Below are 24,789 nucleotides of genomic sequence, written 5' to 3'. Positions count from 1 at the left end.
GTTTTGCACTGACACCCACAGGTAGTTTTGTTTTGCATTTGGATGTAATCCTTGGAGCTAAAAAGAATATAAACAGCATATTTCATAATTTAAACTTTCAGTTAAATATGTGCTATTAAATGGAGACTTTGTACAAATATATGTCTAGATAGCATAGAAAATTGAATATGTTGGCACAACGAGAGAGAGATTGAAAATGAATTTCATACCGGGAGAAAGTAAGAGATTAATGGCCTGGGACTGGCTAGGAGCCATCTGAAAGCAAGCACTGTGTAACCTTCAAGGCAGCTCTGCCAGGGCCCATAGCTCTTGACCTTGTGTTCCATTCCCGAGTCTTGTGTGCACACTACCAATGCTACTGAACTATTGCAAATTTTGGTTTTGCAGTGTTAACAAATGTCCACTAGACTACTGGGATAAGCCTATTATATTTTGTTTTCACTTGTGACTCAAGTCTGGATTTCAGACCGAGTGTCCTGAGGTGAAAGATTAATGGATGTAGGCCTGAATGTCATTTAGCTCTAGGACAGTTCTTTTCAGTGCCGTTTTATTCTTTATCTTAACAGCCATATTGTGGTTCTGCCATTTATAATGCTTGTTGATATTAACAGTTGCAGAAATAGTGAAAGAGCTTGAAAACAATGAGAAAACTCGGACTCAACTTGAATTTAATAAAGCTGGTGAAAATGTAAGTTTATTATCTCTGTACCAAAAGAGTTATGAAGCATTTTTACATATTTCTTCATTAAAGGAATTCAGTGTGCTAAAATATTCAACTGGAAAACCCTTTATATCTGGGGCTAAATCCGACCCAACTCAATCCTTCTGAGCAGGGAGAGGGAATCATGGTGATGGTGATACTTCTAACAGGAGAGTGCTGTTGTGGGTACACGGCAGGATGGCTTGGGGGAGGGAGAGGTTGAGCAGAATGCATGGTGCCAAGACGCTACGATGCCTTTACATTTAAATCAACCATTAGTAGCATATTCAAGATATTTGTGTCGGTGTATTTTAAATAACTAGTGTAAAACAACTTACAATTAAAATGTGATATCACTTATTGTTAAGGGGAATACTAGTTTGTATAGTACTGATGCTTCTATGGTTGAACCACCTACATTTGAGCTTTTTATGATTGCAGTAAAAATACCCAGGGGGTTTTATAAAGTAAGATGAAGATACTGACCTGGCCTTGAACCAATCAGAAGACTGGAGGGAGGTTTTAAGGAAAGTCTGTTTTTGTTCTGTTTAGTCTCCTTGGCAGCTTGGCATTCTCCTGCTGCTCTTGTGAAAGTAGAGCAAAGGGGGCACTTTATACACAGCCCGGGTATATGTTAAATGTTAACAGGTAGGGCTGAGCAGAGGTGGTGGGAAAGAGCTGGACAAATGATCTCCTCCCATATAGGGTTGACATAGTCCTTATTAAAGTGTAGTGCTGATTGTTTTGGTGTCTAAAGAGCGGGGGTAAAAAGGAATAATATTACCTCTGTTTCAAAGGTAAGTTTCCTTCATGTTCTGACATTAAAGCTTGTGTTTTTAAAATGTGACTCTCTTCATTTTCTTCTTCAAATGAACATTTTGTATCACTTTGCAGAGCATGACGTTTACGAAGGACCAGACAGAAAAAGAAATGGATGAGATTCACACCTATTATCGTAAGTAATACAATGTACGCATTTTGCATTTTCAAAACTCCTTTGTTGTAGGCGTACATGCAAATATAAAAATAGCCTCTCTGTGCCTCAGTTCCCCATCTGTTAAAAAACAATGAGGACAGTAATATTTCTCTGTATTTGTAGGGGTGTTGAGGCATTAATATATATTCGATATTGTGAGGCTCTCAGATAGTGTGGGTGGAGGCTATATATCTTAGATAGGCAGAGCATGATCTTCCTCCCTCACCTAAGAAGATAATTAACTAATGCGTCCAGTACAGTTTCTGTACCATAGCCAGGCCTAAACCCAAACTGACAGGGCTCAAGAATTCTTGAAATTGAAGGATTCCGTTGCAGTTATCTTAGTACTACATTCCCAATAACCTACTTCAAAAAGGGAAGATTCAGTATGCAGTAATTAGACAGTTTGTCCCCAGCAGCAGTTGGTGTGTTGAGCAAGTTGGTGTGTTGAAAAATCTTTTCTTTGAGACCTTGGCACCTAAATAAAGGGTAAGTTTTTATTAGTGAGGGTAATTAACTATTGGAACAATTTACCAAGGGTCCTGGTGGATTCTCCTTCACTGGTCATTTTTAAATCAAGATTGAATGTTTTTTCTAAAAGAGATGTTCAAGGAATTTTGGAGGGGATGTTCTTATGGCCTGTGTTACACAGGAAGTCACACTAGGTTATCACAATGGTCCCTTCTGCCCTGTGAATCTATGAACCTGTCCTTCCAGAAGGGAAATGTTCAATTCTATTAACAAGACCAATGACTGACTAGATTTTCCAAGCAAGAGGATGGGTTTCTTGCTATTTAAAAATTTATTATGTAGTGTGCATTTTATTCCTTGTATGATCTGATCCTGCAAGTTCCTAGCATCTCCTAAGAGAGGGAATGTGGAGCTCTTGGTACCATTTGGGATTCACCCTTATTGGTTGGGTTGCATCCTTGCATTCAGATAGCTGGACCGGCATCCTGTTTTCCAATAACTTGCTGCAGAAATTGCATTCAATATATTGATTTCCCTGTTACTCTTTTTGTGTATTTGCTGGGTTATATGTATATAAGTAGAACATTCACAGTCCTTAGCTCTTGAATTTTAACTTTGCTGTTCTTGGATTTTTTCCTCTCCTATCTACCCCAGTCATTTCACTTCATCGGCAGTCTGCTTGGAAACTAAAGCAATCTCAACAGTGAGCCATATCCCACCAATACAATTTTCCACATTTTACAGGCGCATTACATTTTAATGTCTCCCATTTTAAGCATGGAGAAGCTATGCAATGAAGGGACAGTTTGTCCTGGTTATATTTAAAGGATCCATTTAAAACTGTAATGTGGCCATATTTCCTGTTTCAACCTATCTTTCCTCCAATGCCTTAGGGCCAAACTAATCTCTAGTCTACAGTAATACAACTCTGCATTTACTAGATACAATTCTGACGACGTTTGTAAGGTTGCAGCCACTTATGCCAACCCTGAATTTGGGCTTAAATCGTAGGCAAACCTTCTTCTCTTTTACTTTTAACAGTTTTATTTCAGGTGTATTTATATCACTGCATACACATTGTTGTTGGTTTTAGATCTTAAGCAGTTTCATTTAAGTCAAAGCAATTCATTAATAATACTTCTGCTTCCATGCAAAAATCTCTACTAATACAATTCAGGGGAACAGAAATGCAGAAATTCTGATTTTTAAGCTTAATGGCCTTTAAAGGGTATGCTTTCCTAATTCTGACAAGCGTCTAGTAGCTCTTTAAGGGACTGATCCAAAATCCATTTAAGTAATGTATTTGAACAAAGGATCATAGGCTGCTGAGGACAAGTCTCAAAATGTACCCAGACTTAGACTCCAATCCTGCAAAGTTAGAGGACATTTCAGAATTTAAAAGACTTTCATTAGGTATGTTTTGCCTGTAATATGGAAGTGCTTTAGGGTTTTAATATATAGCATGGAACACTTTCGTCGTTTTAATTTAGTACATTTGCCTCCAAAGGTTCCAAATTCATAGCTGAATTCATGTTCATTCTTTGGATTCCTGCTGGCATGAGTTCCATAACATTCTAAAATATTCCATATGCGGTATTATTTCTTTTGTTGTATTCTTCAGTATGAAACTTGCGACAAGGTGGTATTTTCTTCAACAACCTCTTTAAAAGGCTCAAAGTAGCCAGAAGCAAGACCCATTTTCTTCTGTTGAGTACCGTTTGCCATACTTTCGGCAAATGGTGAAGTACGCAATTTCCTCTTCAGGTGTATGTGAAGTGTTTTTGAATGACAGATGAATATTTTTTGTCTCGGTAATCTGAATGAGTGTTTGTATGTGTGCTGCTGAAGGCCACTTGAGCTGCTACGAGAATCTGTACCTTTAAAAATAAAAAAAAAATAAAGGTGATTTTTTTGAGTGTGTGTCAGAGTGGATCCCACTGTAAGTGTGCCTGCGCCTCATGTACACAACCTTAGGGCTTGGCTACAGTTGCAGATGTAGAGTGCTTTGCGTTAAACCAGCCTTCGTACAGCGCAGTAGGGAAAGCACTCCAGTTTGTCCACACTGACAGCTGAAAGCGCACTGGCGTTGCCACATTTGCAGCACTTGCAGCTGCATTGGGAGCGGTGCATTATGGGCAGCTATCTCAGCATTCAAGTGGTTGCAACGTGCTTCCCAAATGGGGAGAGGGTGGGGTGGAGTGTGTTGTGTGTGTGTGTGTGTGTGGTGGGAGAGAGTGGGCTTTTGGGGTGCTGAGAGTGTGTCAGCACACTGTTTTGTAAGTACAGACACCCCGCTCCCTTGCCCGCCCCCTCTCTCTCTCACTCAAAGCAAACATTAGCTGTTTGTTTGTTTCGCGGAGCTGGTAAGCAGCCGGCACTCCAAAATGGAGCTTTGAAAGGGCAACTTCCGCATTCCTGCCGGAGTTCACAACAAAGACAAGAAGGGCCACTTCAGTTAATGGGATTATGGGATGTTTTGGGGAGGCAATCAGAGCGCTGTAACGTAACTCCTCGTTCACACTGACGCTGTAATGTCTCACCCAATATGCAGCAAACCTTATCCCTCTCGGGGAGGTGGAGTAACAGCAGAGCTCTAGCCAGGGAGTCAGAGCGCTCTGCGTGCCTTGCCAGTGTGGATGGGGAGTGAGTTAGAGCGCTCTGGGCAGCTTTATTGTGGTATAACGTGCAAGTGTAGCCAAGGCCTTAGAATCTTTTGAATAGCTGTGTCTATCGGGGTGGCAAATTCTCGGCAAATTCTCCATTTGCCGCCACTCCTTGCACCCCAGAAATTGAGGGACATGAGGCTCCAGTTGCACTTCTTGCCCTGCCATTAGTAGGGGCAAAGCAAGCCCAGAAGATGTTCCAGCTGCCCTCTCCATGCGAAGACTCATCTTTTTCTCTGAACGAGGCAGTTGCACCAACCCTATCCTTCCTCTGGAATACTTTAGAGCCTTCCAGGAGCTTCACCAGGACAGCAGACACCTTGGAAATTGAGATAAGAGTAATCCAAGAGAACATACACAAGATGTTCAACATCTTGAGCTCCTCAGTGCCCACAAGGATTGCTCTACCAGTTAACGAGGGCAAATTGGAGACTGTGAAGGATCACTGGCACATGCTGGCCTTACTTCTGATTTTGAAGCAACTACAGAAACATTACCAAGTCCTGCCTGAGGGCTTTGAACAGTTCTCACATCCCACACCAGGATTTCTCGTCCTCTCAGTGATTCAGGGCAGAAAACAAAACCAAAGATCAACTAAAGCAGGGGTTCTCAAACTGGGGGTCGGGACTCCTCAGGGGGTCGCGAGGTTATTATATGGGGGGGGGGGGTTGCGAGCTGTCAGCCTCCATCTGAAACCCTGCTTTGCATCCAGCATTTATAATGGTGTTCAAATATATTTTAAAAATGTTTTAAATTTATAAGGGGGGTTGCACTCAGAGGCTTGCTATGTGAAAGGGGTCACCAGTACAAAAGTTTCAGAACCCCACTGAACTAAAGGGACCCCAAAGAATAAGGATCTCAAGAGGCTGGATCTTTTTTGGGGGGGGGTGAGGGGGGGGCAAGGTCGACTCAGCTTCCTTGCAAGTTAGAACCACTCATTACCAAGCTCTGTTTTGCAAAATAGAGCTTCCTGATATCAGAGTGGGTGACCCTCTCTTCCTGTTGAGGCTCCCACAAGACTGCTGGGAAGAACTCAAAACCCCATCAAAGAAGGGCAAGTAGTAGCCAGAACATTGCACTTCAGCCTGATTCCCAGAGGCAGCAGGTTTGAAGAGACGGTTGTGAGCCACACTGAAACCAAGATTCTGTAGCCAATCTTCGGAAATTGCCTCATCCCCTTCCGTTGACCAGGGATCACAGCTGACATATGGGTGATAGACATCGTCACTTATGGCTACCCCATCCAATTCTTCTCTTTACTTCCTACCTGCCCTCTTCACTGACTCTTTGGGGTATCTTCGCACAAGTGCCAGTTGGAAAAAAAAAAAAAAGTGGCTTCATTGCTCTGTTTAGGAGCCATAGAAAAAGTTTTGTGAGATTACAGGCGCAGATATTTCTACTCCTGATCTTTCCACATTCTGAAGAAGAAAAGGGGAGAGGTCTTTGTCCTATCCTAGACCTGATGAGACTGAATACATACATATGCTGCCTCAGCTTCAGAATGGTAACACTTGCCTCCATCATTCCAGCTCTTCAGACTCACGACTGGTTTGTGTCTGTAGACTTGCAGGGTATGTACTTCCACATCACCATCCATCCAGCCCACAGGAAGTACCTCAGATTTACAGGGAGACAGAATCATTACCAGTACATTTGGATTCTCTACCTCATCAAGAGACTTCACAAAGTGCCTTGCTATGGTGGCAGCACTCCAAAGGAGGATAGGCATCCACACCTATCTGTCTTCAGTTGACTGATTGATCATAGGCAAATCCTGTCACAAAACACTGGCTAACTGACATTTATGAGACCTTGGAAGTGTAAGGTGTTTAAATTACTATATTTAAAGTACCAGACAGGCATGGACTTTTGGGACAATGTGTTAAGTGGGTTTTCTGGGGAGTAGCTAATGCAAATTCTGCAACCCTGGTTATTAAAAACCCTCGCCTTTTGGACCTGCACTCTGAGGATACTGGTGATTATTTGTTCCCAGAGACTGGATAGTAAAAGCCCTTGCTGTATAAAGAATCAGCCGAACTTTCCAGTTGGGGTCTGGTACGTGACCTAAAAACTGACATGAACTTGTAACCAAAGGGAGGAAAAACCCCATTTCTGGGGTCTGAAATACTGGGGTTGGAGTTAAGGGTGACCTCTGGTAAGCTTTTAGTATGCATGTAAATTTTTATTATTTTTGTTTTTCTCCGTAATGCTTTGGCATTAAGAATTAAATGCCATTTGCTTTATGAAGGCTGGTATACACTGTTGTAGCTCCTGGAGAAAGAATTAATCACAGGTGCTGGACCCTGGTTAGAACTGGTGGAGAGAACAGTGAGGTGTAGTGAGACTGCAAACCTAAATCCAGTCTGAAGGGAGATAGACGTGGGTCTCTGCCCCAAGAGAGATGGCAGCTGGGAAGCCTAAAACCTTAAGTGGGTGCCCTCAAGGAAGATCGGGAGTGTGTGTGTGTGTGTGTGGGGGGGAATTCCAAAGGTGCCGTTAACTCTGAAACTGTGGCAGTAGTCTTTCTCTGTTTGCCCAACTGGGCCTCCGGGTGAACTACGAGAAATTCTTTCTTTCCATTCCCGATGACAGAATTCATAGGAGCCAGGGTAGAGTCCAAAACAGCAAGAGTGTACTTACCTCAGGACGGGTTTGTCTCACTAAGGTAATTAAAAAACAGGGTGATAGCATGTCCTATTATGATGTTACGGACCTGCTTAAATTATTAGGCCACGTATCAGTGGGTGCATCTGTGACAGCACTTAATAGACTTCACTTGAGCCTCTACAACTTTGGCTCGGGTCCATCTGCTCCCCCACCAGGCACAGGCTGAGCAAGAAAGTAATAATTCTGGCTTTTGTCTTCAAGGCACTGACCTGCGGGCTACCCCTTAACAGTGTCCAGAAAGGGGAACCACTCAAAATCCCATCCCCTTCTAGAGCATTGGCTATGGATGTGTCTGGAACAGGCTTGGTGTGGGGGGGAGTTTGGTCGGCCTGGGTCCCTACTGCAGGTAAAAGGGACATGGTCCCTAGGAGACAGGAGATTACATATAAATGTCCTGGAACTGATATCCATCATACTGGTGTGTATGGTGTTCCTCCCAGTCCTATGGCCCTGACAGATACTGTCCGATGAGAAGCCAGTGACGTACTACATAAACAAGAATGGGGCCAGACCTCCTTCCCTGACCCAGTAAAGAGGCGATTGAACTATGGATTGCTACTGCCTACACAGTATAGCCCTTCATCCTCTGGGGTCGAGCAACAACTTGGCAGATTTCCTAAGTAGAGAAACTGCCACCAACCACAAGTGGTCAAATCCGTCCAGTTGATATTCCACCAATGGGGGAAATCTGGTGATAACCTGTTCTCTTCTGGGGGAAGCACCAAATGTCCCAACCTCTGTTCTAGAGGAGACATAAACCTTCCTTCTGCACTAGAATCAGGGAAGTTTTTATGCTTTTCTGCCAATCCTACTGATATCCAAGGTGATTGCCAAACCCAGAGACCAGGCCCAGTGCATCCTTATATCTCCCTATGGGCCAAGACATTCTGGCTGATGGACCTGCTCAGAATGTTCTTGAAACCCCCCGGATCAGGCTATCAAACTGTCGACACCTTCTGTTGAAAGATCGTGGTCAAGCGTTCTATCCAGACCCAATGTAGTTGCTAATCTGGATGCTGGCTGGCTGAGTACTATGGGAAGAGAATGCTTTTGCACCTTTGTAATATAAGGCAGGAAGCTATTCACAAGAAAAACTTCTTCATCCAGATGGAAGAGATGCTCCAGTTGGTCTCCACCTAGTGCAGTCCCTAATACCGAAGATTCTGGATTTGTAGTTGAAGCACTCTATCCTTCAATTATAGTCTGTCTAGTGGTAATATTGGCATATACTCTGACACAGTTGTTAGTCTTCTTTCATCCAACGATATCCAAGTATCATAAGGGCCTAATGCATACATATCCACTGGTTGCCAAACCTACTCTGGAATGGGATCTCAACATCATCCTGCTTATGTTTTTATGAAGCCTTCCTTTGAGCCCCTCTTGGAGAGCTCCATTCACCATTTTGCCCTTGTAATGGTCTTTCTTGTGGCCATCACTTTGGCCATAAGAGTAAATGAGCTTAAGGCATTCATAATGGAATGGCCATATACTATGTTCCATAAAGACAAGGTGGTGTGAAAGGTTTCAGAGTGGAAGCTGTGTTAGTCTGTATCAGCAAAAACAACGAGGAGTCCTTGTGGCACCTTAGAGACTAACAAATTTATTTGGGCATAGGCTTTCGTGGGCTAAAACCCACTTCATCAGAGAGATGTATCAGAGAGATACATCTCTCTGATGAAGTGGGTTTTAGCCCACGAAAGCCTATGCCCAAATAAATTTGTTAGTCTCTAAGGTGCCACAAGGACTCCTCATTGTTTTTCGTGGTGTGAAAGATATTCTTAAGGTGCTTTCTCAGTTCCACGTAAACCAATCTATTGTCTTATCCTGGGGTCTTACCAAAACTGCATTCCATGCATGGGGAGAAGAAGCAACACACTTTGGATGCTTCCAGAGCTCTCCAATGTTACACTGACAGGACTAATTCTTTCAGGCCTGGTCTACGCTACGGGGTTAGATCAAATTTAGCCACGTTAGGTCAATTTAAAAATGACTGCGTCCACACAACCAACCCTGTTCTGTCGACCTAAAGGGCTCTTAAAATCAACTTCGCTACTCCTCCGCGACGAGGAGAGTAGCGCTAAAATTGACCTTGCTGGGTCGAATTTGGGGTAGTGTGGATGCAAATCAACGGTATTGGCCTCCGGGAGCTATCCCAGAGTGCTCCATTGTGACCACTCTGGACAGCACTTTGAACTCCGATGCACTAGCCAGGTACACAGGAAAAACCTTGGGAAGTTTAGAATTTCATTTCCTGTTTGGTCAGCATGGCAAACTCAGCAGCACAGGTGACGATGCAGTCCCCCCAGAGTCGTAGAGCATAGAATGTTTCCACGCTCCCCCTATCATCTCCGTCCCTGAGGTTATCACAGATTAGAAGGCGAAAAAAATTCACTCGCGATGACATGTTTTCCAAGCTCATGCAGTCCTCCTGCACTGATAGGGCACGGCTTAATGCATGGAGGCATTCAGTGGCAGAGGCCAGGAAAGAATTAAGTGAGCACGAAGAGCAGAGGCAGGGCTGATGCAAAGAGCAGAGGCACGGAGCAAACGGACATGATGAAGTGTCTGTTGGGGGAGCAAACGGACATTATGAAGCATCTGTCGGAGCTGCAGGAAAGCTAACAAGAGCACAGATACCTGCTGCATCCAATGTATAACTGCCTAGCCTCCTCACCCAGACGCCCAAGAACGCGGGGGCGGAGGCTCCGGGCACCCAGCCACTCTACTTCAGAGGATGGCCCAAGCAACAAAAGGCTGTCATTCAAACAGTTTGATTTTTAGTGTGGCTACAATAAGCAATGTGGTCTCGTCCTTCCCTCCTCCCCCACCCCACCCGGGCTACCTTGTCCGTTATCTCTCTTTATTAATTTAAAGTTAAAAAAAAAAAAAGAGAATGCATGGTTTCAAAACAATAGTTATTTAATTCGAAGGTGGGAGGGTGGTTGGCGTACAGGGAATTAAAATCAACAAAGGGAGTGGGTTTGCATCAAGGAGAAACACATACAACTGTCACACCGAAGCCTGGCCAGTCAAGAAACTGGTTTTCAAAGCCTCTCTGATGCGCAGCACACCTTGCTGTGCTCTTCTAATCGCCCTGGTGTCTGGCTGCTCAAAATCGGACACCAGGCAATTTGCCTCAACCTCCCACACCACCATAAAGTCTCCCGCTTACTCTCTGATGTTATGGAGCAAGCAGCAATAACAATGGGAATGTTGGTTGCGCTGAGGTCTGACCTAGTCAGCAAACAGCGCCAGCGAGCTTTTAAACATCCAAAGGCACATTCTACCACCATTCTGCACTTGCCCCGTACTACTGTCCAGGCTTCATGAGCCATGGGAGCAAGGGGTAGGATGGGGTAGGTGCGACCATGTGGTGCTGCCGGCTGGAAGAGCAGCCTGAGGCAGAAGCCTCCAGCTCGCATGATATTCCAGGCAGAACTGAATCTCTATGAGACGAACAAGAAGAGACTGACCTGGAGTGTCTGGCTCCCATTTGGTGCTCTAAGAGGAGGATAGCCATGTCTGTCCAGGCGTCCACGATCGACCTCACCGAGGTCTGCCAGGAGCACCCAGGAGACGTATGACAGCAATTAGTCCTACTGCACAGTCTGCCACGAAGGCAAAGAGCTGCTGCTGTGTAGCAATGCAGTACTGTGTCTGCCAGCAGCACCCAGGAGACGTATGATGACTGTGAGCTGAGCGGGCTCCATGCTTGCCATGGTATGGCGTCTGCACGGGTAACCGAGGAAAAAAGGCGCGAAACGATTGTCTGCCGTTGCTTTCACAGAGGGAGGGAGGGGGGCCTGACGACATGTACCCAAAACCACCCGTGACAATGTTTTTGCCCCATCAGGCATTGGGAGCTTAACCCACTATTCCAGTGGGCAGCGGAGACTGCGGGAACTGTAGGATAGCTACTCACAGTGCACCGTTCTGTAAGTCGATGCTAGCCACGGTAGTGAGGACGTACTCTGCCGACTTAATGTGCTTAGTGGGGACATACAGAATCGACTGTATAAAATCGGTTTCTAACAATCGACTTCTATAAAATTGACCTAATTTCGTAGTGTAGACATACCCTCAGACTGTCACCACATCTATTTGTGACTACAGCTGGCCAATCCAAAGGCCAGGCTGTTTCTTCACAGACTGTCTAATGGATAATTCAGTGTACCTCACTGTGCTTTCAGCTGCCAGATGTGCTGCCCCCACTGAGTATCAAGTCTCACTCAACCACAGCCCAAGTAACATCCTTGGCCTGTCTCTGTAACGTGCTGCTATCTGAATCTATAAGGCTGCTACATGGAGAAATCTGCTCATATTTGTCAAATGTTATGCCCTGGGCCTGGCTGGTAGATCCAATGCCTGATTTGGAAAAGTGGTACTCATCTCTAATTGACTGATGCAGCTGATACTCCTCTTTCCCACCATCTTGAAAAGGATACTGCTGGCTAGTCACAGAAGAATCCGCACTGACCCAGTCTAAAGAAGAGAAAACAGTTGCTAATTGTACAGTCACATGGGTTCTTCAAGATGTTGTCAGTGTGAGTTCCGTGGCTCATCTTCCATTTCCACTTTAGGAGTCCGCAGCTATCATGAACTTCAAGTCGCGAGAGAACTGAGGGAGAGTTGCTCTTGCTCTGCCCTTTATGTCCTTGCACAAGAGCATGAGGAGACATAGGGCAAGCCGTGGCCCTGCCGGACACTAATATTCAAAAGAGTCTCGGCTCATACGCATGAGATGAATGTACACCTATAGCAGGATCCATAGTCACTACAATATATTGAAGAATTACTGGTAGGTAAGTAACCATTCTTTCCTTTCTGTAATAGCACATGGTACGTGCTGCTGTTCCCATTGAATTCAATGACAGAAGGACAGGCCTTTTTTTTTAATTTGGAGCTGGGAGTGTGCTCAGCTCTTCTCAGGATCAGGCTCCTGTTTTTTCTGGAGATTTTCTTTCATTTATACAAAAAATCATTTTCTACTATAGCTTTTCCTTGTGGATCTCTGTTTGTCTTAAGGTGATTCAGAGAGAGAGGTTTAGTGATTGATATCATTTGGGGTTTTTTTAAATGTTTGTCATTGCATTTGCAGTTGTATTATCAAAAGACCCACAATTCTTAAAAACATGGGCCTGGTGTAATTTCAGAGACTGAACAGCAGTGGTTTATATTGTATGCTAGATGTGGCTTCTTTTCCAGGACATCACTTGAATGATTTAAATGCTATGTAGCTGCACCACAAACTAAAAGAATACTGACAGAGGTGGAGGAAAAATGCAAAGAGCCAGAAAAATATCTTAACCAATATGTATTGGTTTAATTCAGGCATTTTATGTGTTAACTTTTTGATTGAAAAGAATTGTTCGTGGTGTGTTTTATTTTCTGCCATCTGCAGCAAAAGGAAGGGTGTCAAATGCACAAGATAAGGGAATACACCATTTTAAAATCTTTTTTTCCCCTTCAGTGGGTAAGAAAGCAGTTAGGATAAGCTATGTCAAGTCAATATCACAGAACTAGAATTCATAGTTAAATAAATTATTATTATTTAAATGTGCATGGTGCTTTACAGAGCACTTAATAGCATCCTTGCATTGAGCAGTTTAATTTCTGTCTAAATTAGTCTACTCCATCCACCACTGTGGTGTGTGAATGTCTCAGATATGATGCATAGGACAAGTTCTGATGGAAGAAGATGTAGAGGCATCTGTGGTAAGAAGAGTAATGTTGAAAGGGTTGGCAGAAGAAGTGAGGTAGAAGGAGCTTGTTGTATGGATCATAGGAGGCACTTCTAAGAATAGTCTCTAGATGAAAAAAAATTGAATTAAACTTCCATAGGTTTTATTTGCTTATTGAACTTAGGATCTTTGCCAAGGCACCTCTGGTTTCTGTGAATAGATTGCAGTGTGCTGATAATTCTTCAGCAGAGTAAGATACATAGAGGGATATTCAGATGAGACTTTTTGTTGAGTTATATCTGTATTGATTTTGATCATTTCATAAAAATCTGTTTTGTTAATTCATTTTCTATGCATCTTCTAACTTCCCTTTTTCTACCTGATCCAATATTTGCATGCCAGAAAAATCTGGAACTTTGGAGGTCAGGGGAGCCTACTCCTCCTGGCTGCTGTGAAGAGCTAGGGAGCTCTATTTCCTTTTTATGATGGCTGAAAGACTGTCGTAACTGATGAGTGAATAGGAGAGGAAAGGGTGAGTGGAAGGGAAAGAGAATGTGAATGCGACTAAGCTCTTGAGGAGGAGAAAGGGTATGAAGAGGGAGAGCAGTGAGTGGGAATGGGAAGGGAGGCTGGGCATTTGGCAGTGAGGCAGAGGAGTGGAGTGGGAGTAGAAGGAAGCTGGGGTCAAAAACACCAACAGGGGCCTCTTCCAATATCTTACAGGATGGGAGGAGGGGTAGGTGAAGGTGGAGGGTGGGGTGATGGAGGAAAGTGCTTCTATTCTTCCTTTTCAAAGTGTACACGCGAGAGGTGTTAGAGTAAACAGAGAGATGGAGGCTGAATTTCCAGGGGAAAAAAATCAAGGCTTGGAAGTATACTTCTGTGTCAACTGGGCCAAAAGATTGATTTCACAATTGCAGGATTCACAGCACCTTGGTTTCAATACCAGAAATTAGCTTTCTTAAGCCCTGATGTTATAGGACTGCATATGAAATGTACCGGTATGTTAGATTCCCAGTCTACTAACATAGACTTTGTTGAGTGGACAAGTCCAAACTGATTGTTAGCTCAGTAAATTTTGCAGTGGAAGTAGGTCCAGAGGTAAGCCAATGGAGCTAGACTGATTTACACCAGGTGAGGAGCTGACCCTTAGACTCCATTTATTTCTTCTGAGGGTTCAAATTAGTTTTTCTGCTACGTGGTTAGGGTAGGATCTGCCTCCTCAGTCTGCTCCACAATAAGTGCATTCAGGGCAGCATGTGAATGGCTTTTACAAAGAAGCATCATTAAACACTGTTCTAGTCGACCATAAAGCATAAATATTATTCTGGATATAGGAGGAATTGTTTCCAGGCACCATACTATTCAGTAGCTGTATTCGGTATGTCTGTACAGTACCCCTATATGCTACTATTCTGAGTAAAGGTTTGCTAACAGATCATACACCTGTGTTACCAACAGACTTCTGTTATAATAAGTAGTGACAGAAGAGAAACATTATTGTTTCTCAGAATCCCCTCTGTTAAATGAAGCATTGGAAAATATTTCAGCTTCTTTGATTTTGGGGTAGTCATCGAGTCATTTAACTCGTACATCTGTTCATTGTATTTTTTTTTAGGTGATTTGGCTGTCTGAAATCTCTGTGGACAGGCTCTTTAGGTATATTTATGTGGAGTCCTGGAGAATGTCGAGATTAATTTTTTGTGTCAGTAAAAACAGATCTTCGTTGTTGTATGAAAATTTCAGAAATATATTGGGATCGGGGTTTATTTAATTCAAAACAAAACAATGGAAAACAAACGGCTGCTTCTTCCACCAGGTTAGATAGTCCAAGTATTAATTATTCTGAAAGGCCAACTCTAAACTTTGGGACTTTTCAGTGGAAAGAAATTTGTAGCCTAACTCTGCCCTTAGATTGCAATACAATAATCTAAAACTAACTACAGGTACCAATACATTTTCATGGCTTTCCTTACTACTGGTAATTACAGTCAAATAACTAATCTTTTGTAAATGTCATTTTAAAAAAATAAACAGTATGTTCTCACCCTATAGATAGTGTGTAATCTACATAATCTTCTGTCTGAGCAAACTTCTCATTTTGCCAGCCTTTTAGTAAGAGAATTTTGAGTGTCCAAATAATAAGCACTGCATTGACTGACTGCCAGAAACTGGTCATAAACATACTAAATCATCGAAAATGCAATGAGTACATAACTAAAGGGCAGCATTGAACTGTGCTGAATCACTGAGGTATCATAAGTAAACACACAGATGTGTGTTAAAATTTCCTTTATTGAAAAAATTGTCATAATCTTGGAACAGAAAGACTTTTTTCTTCAAATGTGAAATAACAGATGTAGTCGTAAAATTTCACTCTCTAGTAATATTTATTAAAATGTGATGCTATTTGACAAAAGATCTGTTGCCTATAAAATTCATTTGGCAAAGTTGCTCAAAAACCAGAGTGCATGGATTTTGAATTACAACTGGAAGTTACATTAGTGCAGAATGAAGATTACCATTCTACGCATAGCATTTTTAAGATTGCTTTATAGAATGTATGTATAGCCTGTTGACCATGCTTTTCCCTAAAACAATATGCAGATATCTGTTTCACTATCCCTTTCCAGAAACATTAAGTTATAGGGAAGGTAAAGAAAATTATGCGAAGTCTGAACTTTCCTTATTAAATCTTTTTGTTTCCATTGAGTCTAGAAGCTGAAATGGAATGCTGGGAGGTTGACAACAGTGGCACCCAGATAAGACAGTGATGGGTAGGGTGTTTTGGTATTGAAAAAGTTGAGGATAGCTGGCCTAGAACTATGCTTCCCTAAGCACAATCAATGCTTCCTTTTATATAACACACAGGCTACATTTTCAGGGGAGCTGAATTAAGGCTGCATAGGCATTCTGGCGTTTCATAACTTTTGAATACTTGACTTTGCAACCTTTTATAGTGTTAGTGTTGGTGTATTTTTTTTAAAAAACTAGATGTCTGCTCTTCGTGACACTTGGCATTTTCTTTGCAAAGCCACTTATGCCTGTCTTTCTGAATTAACATTTTCATTCAGAAAAAGGTAGTAGGCTATTCAAAGCTAGTGCTTTATTTTCCAGAAATATTGATGTAATGTATAGTGGCAGTCCTTATCTGTGTTAGATTGGGGAAGGTGAGGCAAGAAGTGAAATTAGGAAATACAAAATTCTAAGATTAGTGGAGCTTCCTCATTATTTCGGCTACCTGGAAGCCATGATTGTGTGTGTGCAGAAAAGGCAGTTCTGCAAGTTCTGTGGACATCTGCAGCGAAGAGAGAACATCGGTGATGTAAGGCCTTAAGTTCTCCTTTAGGTGTTTTTAGCCTTTCCTAGCGGCACAAAATGCCTTAACATTTGTTTCTGATTTCTTTTCTTACAAGAAAAACAGAGTTCCAAATTGTGGTCTGGATCAGCAGTGGCTCACTGAGAGTTGTCTGGCATCTCTCTCTGTTAAGTTTTGAAAGGCCCCCTGTAATATATATGAGTGTTTGAGTTATATTGATTGTCCTGAGGACTGAATCCCTCTGTGCACAGAACAGGGCAGAGCAGCAGCCGTGCACATTTTTCCTACACAATGATCTACCTCTTTCCTATGGAAGTAGAGGGCACCACTGCTAGGAGTAAGAGAGGTAGTCCAGTCTCCATGACCATTCTTTTTTCTGTCAGGTAGTGCTAGCCACAGTGGTTGTTTGTTTGGAATGGAGTGATGGGCTGTGTAATGGGCTGAAATCTCTAGCACCTTCTACATAGGCCTCTGAACAGATCTGTTGTGATGATTTTCATTAACTATTGTCCCACTGTGAATTAGGACAAGTGACAGAGGTGAAAAGCTTGCTGTCCCCTTACTGATCAATTCACTGAGCCATCTGGACCCTAATGAGCAACCAGTACTCCAGCAAATCCCAAGGGAACTAGAATTCTTCAACAACATTATCTAATATTATGGCAAGAATAACTGAATTATTTAGCAGATTTTTTTTTAAATTGGCAGACGATGGTATCAGGGAAAAACAAACACTATTTAATTCCAATGTGCTTGCACACTTAACCTGGCTTTTGAATGAACAGATGTTTTTATTCTATAGCTCATCTTGCTTTAAAAAAAAGTTTTAAAATGAATTTTAGGAAAATGTGAATGGACTAGTAACGTTTCTTTTTGCATGTTCTCTTGTCCTACCTTGCATGTGTGATGCTGTTTTATGGACAACATTTTTGTAAAAGTAAAAAACAAAACAAAATAAACAAAAACCCTTCCATTTTCTTAAGGGCGGGGGGGCGGGGGGAATCCTGAGTCTTATTTACATTTTTGACTTTTAAAAAAAAATCTTTTGCATAATTCTATACCTAGTAGTTGATGATGTAAAATAACTGCCTAAAGTAACCAGAATAAATGGTGGAAATCCATTTTTTGAATACAAAAAGATATGTGGTTCCAGAGGTTTTAACCAAGTTAATTAAAAAAAAAAATTAACTAGAGAGATACTGAAATCCTAGCTCCTCTGAAATTAATGGCAAAACTCCCTCTGACTTCAGTGAGCACTTTTCAAAGTTGAGCCCTTAAATAGAACACTTAAAATGTTGCAACAATGAGTCAGTTGGTGATTTTTTGAATTGAGAAATGTTTTCATTATTATGCATTTGTGTTTCTGTTCATGTCCTTTTCACTCTCCCCTTGCACACTCATGATGCTGCCAGTTCTCTGAGCAATTTGTTTTTCATAGAGGAGTGTAATTTTGTGTTTCAGGGAATAAACATAAAGGTGAATTTCAGCTTTTAGTGGATCAGGTAAATAACCGATGGAAGAAAACTGGTAAAAGGAAAATCAAGAGCTTACAAGAGAGAGAAGCACCCACTGCTGAAGACCAGGCTGTGGACACAGGTGAGTAATGTTTAATACATCTGAAAATAAAAATAATTTTTGGGTTTCCCTAAGAAATGATGCATGCACGCATACCCCAAAGCCACCAATTAGACAACGTCAACTACCCAGTGTTCATGTAGGTCATGATTTAACAAGGTAAATATTTACATGCTTAACCTTAAGCATATGAGTAGTCTAGTCTCTAGGAACAACATCCAGCATAGATATTCTGTCTTTATTACCTTCAGAGACAAAAAAATACCCATGGGTACTGTTAGTTCTCACACTAGTTTTCAATCTTATTTGTTTTAAGAAATTGCTTGTTGTGGCAATGTGGGTATATCTTTGGTCACATTTCGGGGATGATCTAGGAGGGTACTTCTAAGTCTAAGCCTTGTGGAATTTAAACATGTGTTTGCAATATCTGTCAGTGGGCATGTTCTATTTAATGACCTCTGCAAATCGTCCAAATTCCTACCATGTTTTTGTTGATGCTTGAATCACTGTTCTCTTACTGCATCTGAGAAAAGATGATCAGGACTATCTCACTTGCTCTTGACCGGCTTTGTGTCTTAAATTTCGAATCTTCATAATATTTTTGTATTCTTTAAATATTGTTTGAGTTGGTTTTTGATTATGGCCATGTTTAAAAAAAGCTTTAATTTTGGATAGTCTTCCTTTGGGGAATTATATTCCGACCTAATAGATCTTTCCCATTTCTAATCCATTAATTTCAATGGAGCTATGCTGATTTATTGACAATCTAGCTCACTGAATTCTGCAGTACATTCACAACTGATATGATGAATCCTCTTGATATTTCATTCTAAGTCGAGGGAAACGATGCCTAAAACTAAATGCCTTGAAGCCTTTATCCACACTGTAGCTACAAAAGTATTTGGCATTTTGTCAAGATCAGTTCTGCAGTGATAGGCAAAGTCATGGTTGACAGTCGTTCTTGAAATTTTTTCTTCTAAGAAATCATGGTTTACATCTCCAGTATTTGCAGAACACTTGTTATTGCAAATTACCATAGTAGGGACTAATGCTTATCAGGTTTTGAGCGTTGTATCTAAGCATGGTTTTAATATGGGCATAACTACATTGGAAAATGAGTGTAGACAAGGTATAAAAACAATTTAGTTTCTTTATATTATTTTCTAGGGAATAACCGATATCTCTGTCCCTCTGGAATGGCAAAGGGAATCACTTGGGGGTAACAACTGATAAAAACATTTGTCAAATATAAAATAATAGAATTGTTTTAGAATAGTATTTCCTAGACCATGCTTCCTTAACTTAAACCCCCGCCCCCCAAAAGTCAGTATATTGACATTTCTGTCTTTCCAGAGGCATTGTCAAAGCATCCGCTTAGTTTTATTTACAGCCACCTTATTACCTTGAGCTGTCAAACTTCCGTGTTCTAAAACTGTGGCGTGTAATGATATAAAGTGAATTCATACTGAGCACCAGGAAACAGAGCTTCCACATTTTTGAGTATTTGTTAATTTTTAAAATATGGTGATTGGAGACAAGTGCACATACACACCCGTGGCAATTTCTCTCACCCTCGCTTAAAATAGATATTGGACAAATGTTGCTGTTATCTCTGGTTCATGGTGAGTGTTTACTATGATGGGAAAAAATTTAGGCACTTTATTGAAACAGTGATTGTGATAGAAATCTTGTACTGGTAGTCAAAGGAGGGGAGGAAATATGTTTGAAATATGATTTAAAAAAAAAAAGTTTGGCTTTTCCAAGCTAGAGAATAACAAACTGAAAAAGACACAAAAGGGAAACTAAACTATCTGCTAGGTATTAATTTCTGTCTTGTATTATTTCTGCCAGGAGAACAGAATATTAAAAAACAATGCACAGACCAGACCTTTGTAATAGACCAGTTATCTAAAGCCGAAATACCTGATTCTGACACAAGCAAACCCTATAATTTGGCTGAGGGCTCAGAATCTCTTTCTCCTGCATTCTCAGAGTCATCAGGATCAGCAAGGAGGTTAGTGGCATACCGATTTATGTCAATCTTTTCTTCCTTATGTATCTCATGATAGCCCTGACAACAAAGGTGGGAAGACTTGTGATAGCAGCAAAATGCTGCCTTTCCCTGTGTTTTCATTTCAGCTTCTTGGCAATGAGTCCCTTTTTGTATCATTAAGTTGGGGGTCTCAATTAATTACAAGTAATGTAACAAACTTGTGCATTTTCCAATAGTGATATATTTTTGAGAAGAGACTTGGTTGTTTTTTATTGACAATGAATTACTTTGCTAACGTGAAACCAGTTTTGCTGACAAGTCCTTTCCATTGTTTGATGTTTAGTGCTTGTTTAGGATGTTTACTGTCTAACAATTAATCTGCCATCCATTCCTATGTCAGAACTGTGTGTCTTTCTGATTCGTTTTTGATGTCTCTATGATCTTCTAGAACTATCTGGGAGTGTGTGTTAAGTAATCATTTATAAACTGCAGTATACTGTCTGGCCAGGTCGTTTTTGTAAGTGAAGACATGCTCTCAAAGGAAATAGTTATATTAGCAATTTAATTGTAACATATAGCGGACATTTTAAATGTGCCTTTTTATCATACCTTTTATCTGAGTATCTCAAAGTACCATGCAAACAATAATTTTCCCTCCATGTTGAGTAGGGAAATATCATCTCTCTTTTACAGATGAAGAAACTATAAGGCTCAGAGTTTAAGTGACTTGCCCATGGTTGTTCAAGAACTTGTCTGTGGAAACATTGGCAAAAAATTCAGTTGGCATGGCTTTCAAAGGTGCTGTGTGTTCTCAAGCCCTGTTGAGGTCAATGGAAGCTGACAGTTAGGCCACACAGCTCCTAACCCTCACAAGACCATGCTGCTTTCCCATATTACTGCCATCTAGAAATATCGGTGGGGTTTTAATAACGCAACTGTGTATAGACAATAGAGGTTTTGAAAAAACTAATCCAGTGATATAAAATATCTGACACAATGGAGAATTAGCAAGTTTACGTGAATTGTGACTAAAAATAAAACAAAAACCCTCAACACAAACATGGAGAATAAAAGCAAGATTGTTGGTCTTACCCTCTTAAGCAATGAGACATTCAGTCACTTAAGGAACAGTGTAGTTAGGGGTATGGAGACAGTAGGTCTTCCAAGGGATGACAAGCAATTTAATGATGGAAAAGAAAATTGAAGTCAAACATTTTAATTCATGCAAGGAGAATTACATTCTTTATCTTACCATGTAAAAAGGAGAATACGGGAGAGATGCTAGCAATAGAACATGTTTCCCAGAAGAGGAGGAAGAAATATTAGGGGAAATAGAGTTCCTGCCATAAAAGGTGATTGAAAAAAATTGTGCTATTTGTTAAATGACTAGTCAAATGGGATCCATATGAAAAGACTCTAGGGCAGTGATACTCAGACCTCAGTGAAAAGAAAAGGAGCTGTAGCTCACGAAAGCTTATGCTCAAATAAATTGGTTAGTCTCTAAGGTGCCACAAGTACTCCTTTTCTTTTTGCGAATACAGACTAACACGGCTGCTACCCTGAAACCTGTCAGACCTCAGTGATTCAGGAGCCAAATTAGTGATCAGCATTACCCTAAAGAGCCACAGTAGTGTGAATTCATTGTTTCATTTACTATTTTTATAGTAAGCTTAAGCTTGTTTCTCTCACCAACAGAAGTTGGTCCAATAAAAGATATTACCTCACTCTCCTTGTGTCTCTCTAATGTCTTGAGGCCAATACACCTGATAGACAGACATGTTCTAGAACAATAAGAGAATGAACTGTAAATCCCTGAACAGAGCCTGTGAATTGTGGGTCTCCCTTGTGAATGAAAGTAATTTAAAAGAACTGCTCATTACCTCTGTTTTGCTGTCTCATTACATCTGTATATAATTATTTTAATTTCATTTTTTTCATATAAAGTGGCCTTCTCTGAAGCTCACCCTAGATGGTTATGAAGTTCTGACTTTATAAGGAACATTCCTATGAACCTGTAGCTTAATATGGTCTAGGAGCACCTTGAAACTGTTTTAAACATATTTTTCTTGATTACTTTATTGAAACAAACCCATTAAGCATTTTCAGAGCTCTGTTAAAATGAATCATGAATACTGGAGACTTGTATTCACAATTAGTGTATCTGGAGATGCTAGTCAGAGTAAAAGGGTCATTTTCATATCTTGCTAAGTATGCTGTTACATGTGGCTTTATTTTTTTATCAGCGATACATATGAGACAATGACCGTAATTATATCTTGCTATGAAATAAATCCAACAACACAATCTCAAAAGTCTTTCAATGATGTAACTATGTCATGGGATCTGCAAGAAAGGTGGATCAATGCTCTTTTGCATTTTGGAAGCATGGTTGCACAGGTAATGAGTTCATCTTTAGTGGGTATATGGAACTCTTGGCCTGCAGCATTGACTTTCCTATTAGCAAAACAATTTATACAATAGTTTAGCTGGATCTGCATTGACATTATGCAAACTCATTGAGGGAATACTTTATCTTTCCTTCACCACTGGCTGACTAAAGACAACTGAGATGAATTGAAAGGATTCATTTTTGCCTTCAGATGAGTTGTTGCACATTGCCATGTAGCTTTTAAATTAGCTTTTGTACGTGCAGGCACAAGATCGGTAGCCTATTTGCAAGTTATACAGTGATGCATAGCTAAGGGAGGCTCAAGCTCTGACCTTTCTTTTACATTCTCAAGGAAATGGGTGAATAATGAGCATGACTTTTAATTGTACCATTTGTCTTTTGTTTCTTCTCCTTGTCATCAGAGGTTTTGTTGCCACTGGCACTGGCTGAGGGGTAGTCCCTCCCATTCCATCTGCCAGTAGGAACGTCTTACTTCTGTGACCTACAAATGATCCGGCTCCCCTGTTTTTCCTCTCACCAGCTTTTTCTCCTGCCTTTGCTGGACTCGATGCAGCTGGAATCAGCCCTGCTTTATTGGCATTTTTTGTGTGTTGTTTGTTTTGGCGTCATCTGTCTCCTTCTTTCCTGAAGCTTTGTGTTTCAAACCTGCAGCCCAGTATAACCCTGGGGACATGACCGAGCTTTAGTTAACAAAGGGTTTTGGGTAAACATGTGGCAGCATGAACCCCCACAGGTTCAGTTTGTGTACACTTTGCAAATTGGAAGCCTGTTCACAAGGATTGGTGGTGGTTCAACTCTATGAAGTTCACGTTGAGGGTCAGGTTTTACAAGCACACATCTCAAAGGGGGATCCCCTGCCCTGAACATTACTACTACTATAGCTGCCCCAGGACTTCCTCTTGCTGTTTTAGTTCCACAAAGTAGATAGTAGATAGAAGGGAAATCAGACTAATGAATGGAAAAAATAGTGCCTAATTCTCATCTGTATTACTCATTTTATTTTCTTGATTTCAAGATAACTGTTCTGCATTAATATCCTCAGCAAATCTGGAATTTTAATCTTTTTTAAATGAAAAGGCTTTTCTTGAGAGGCAGGAATAGCATGTAGTGGCTCATTAATTTTCTGTATCATAAAATTTCTGTTTTATTGCAAGTTTAGTGTTAAGATATGCCCTAGGCCTTAGGGCCCTCTCCTGCAGCCTTTTATGTCAATGTGGACTTTACTTCATGTAGGAATTTGAGGATCTTGCCTTCAGCAAAGTTACTTTCCTGTTTACATTTTACGTGTGCTTTCAGACCTTAACTGAAAACATGGCTGCTTTGTTCTCTTTCATTGCTTAAAAGTGCTGAACATTCAGCAGCAAAAAAAATAAATCTCAATTCTTCAACTTTATTTAATTAAAGAAAATATTGAAAATAAGGAATTGTAGAATGTGTAGTAGCAAAAACTGTAGAGTTGTTGTGTTTGTCTTTTCTCCATGTGTAGTGGGCTGTTACAGGGGGTCCGTGGTATACATCGGGGTTGTGTTTCTGAAAAGAACAACGGATACCGGGGAATTTTTCTCCATAAGAAATAATGCCCATCCTGCCTCTTCCTACCCCCCCCTTCCACCCCCACCTCCAAGCACGCCCCATCTTTGCTCCTCCCACTCCATCCCAGCGTCTCCTGGGCGCCGGGGAAAGCACCCAAAGAAAAGCCGTGCAAAAGGGGAAGTGACGGATATGCGGATCGGGACCGACGTGATTCGGAACACATTCCCCTATTGATGAGCGACGGATACGCGAAACAACGGAGAAGGGGGAGACGTGTACCGGGGACCCTCTGTATACAGTATGCTCTTTGGGTGAATTCTGACCATGATATGGTCTAGCTATATCAGGTACCTAAGTCTTTTAAAAAGTGTTGGTCCGCCTGCCAAGCTGAAGTAGTGATTATTATAAGTTCAATTATAAGTCTGTTCTGCCATCTTTCTGCTCTAATTGCATAGGGTCCAGTTTTGTCTCCCTTACTCATGCTGAGTAATACCTTACTCCACAAGTAGTCCCTTTCTAGTCATCGAGGCTACCTACAAGATGAAGCACTATTAAAAGTAGCTCATGTTGATAGACTGGTATGTAGGTAGCCGTGCATTGTGAAATATCCAGTAGAATTGCCATCTGTACTTGAAATTTGAATGGAGTAGCTGATCTGACCGTGTATGCATGCACACAAATATGAGCTGGCAAAGTATTGTAGGATTTGTTGGAAGAGGCCTTTACAATTTGATTTGCATATTGGGCAGTATGCCCATTCTGCACCCCCTTGTGTCCCCTGTGGCAGTGGCTCTGCCT

The 24,789-nt window shown here is 41.2% G+C and overlaps 1 protein-coding gene across 3 annotated transcripts in view; it reads left to right on the top strand.

The window, feature by feature from the left end:
• RAD18 (RAD18 E3 ubiquitin protein ligase) overlaps positions 1-24,789 on the top strand; it is a 123,825-nt gene that overhangs the window by 41,725 nt on the left and 57,311 nt on the right. For all 3 annotated transcript variants that reach the window (XM_074957556.1, XM_074957555.1, XM_074957554.1), the window contains exons 8-11: positions 612-688; positions 1,595-1,655; positions 17,942-18,076; positions 19,907-20,069. In XM_074957556.1, coding sequence (XP_074813657.1) covers positions 612-688; positions 1,595-1,655; positions 17,942-18,076; positions 19,907-20,069 — 436 coding nt within the window. The remainder of the gene's footprint in view (positions 1-611; positions 689-1,594; positions 1,656-17,941; positions 18,077-19,906; positions 20,070-24,789) is intronic.

Source organism: Natator depressus, chromosome 7 (assembly GCF_965152275.1).
Source record: "Natator depressus isolate rNatDep1 chromosome 7, rNatDep2.hap1, whole genome shotgun sequence".
NCBI lineage: Eukaryota > Metazoa > Chordata > Testudines > Cheloniidae > Natator > Natator depressus.
The sequence above is the reverse complement of the archived record's forward strand: the minus strand, read 5'-3'. Positions and strand labels throughout refer to the sequence as shown.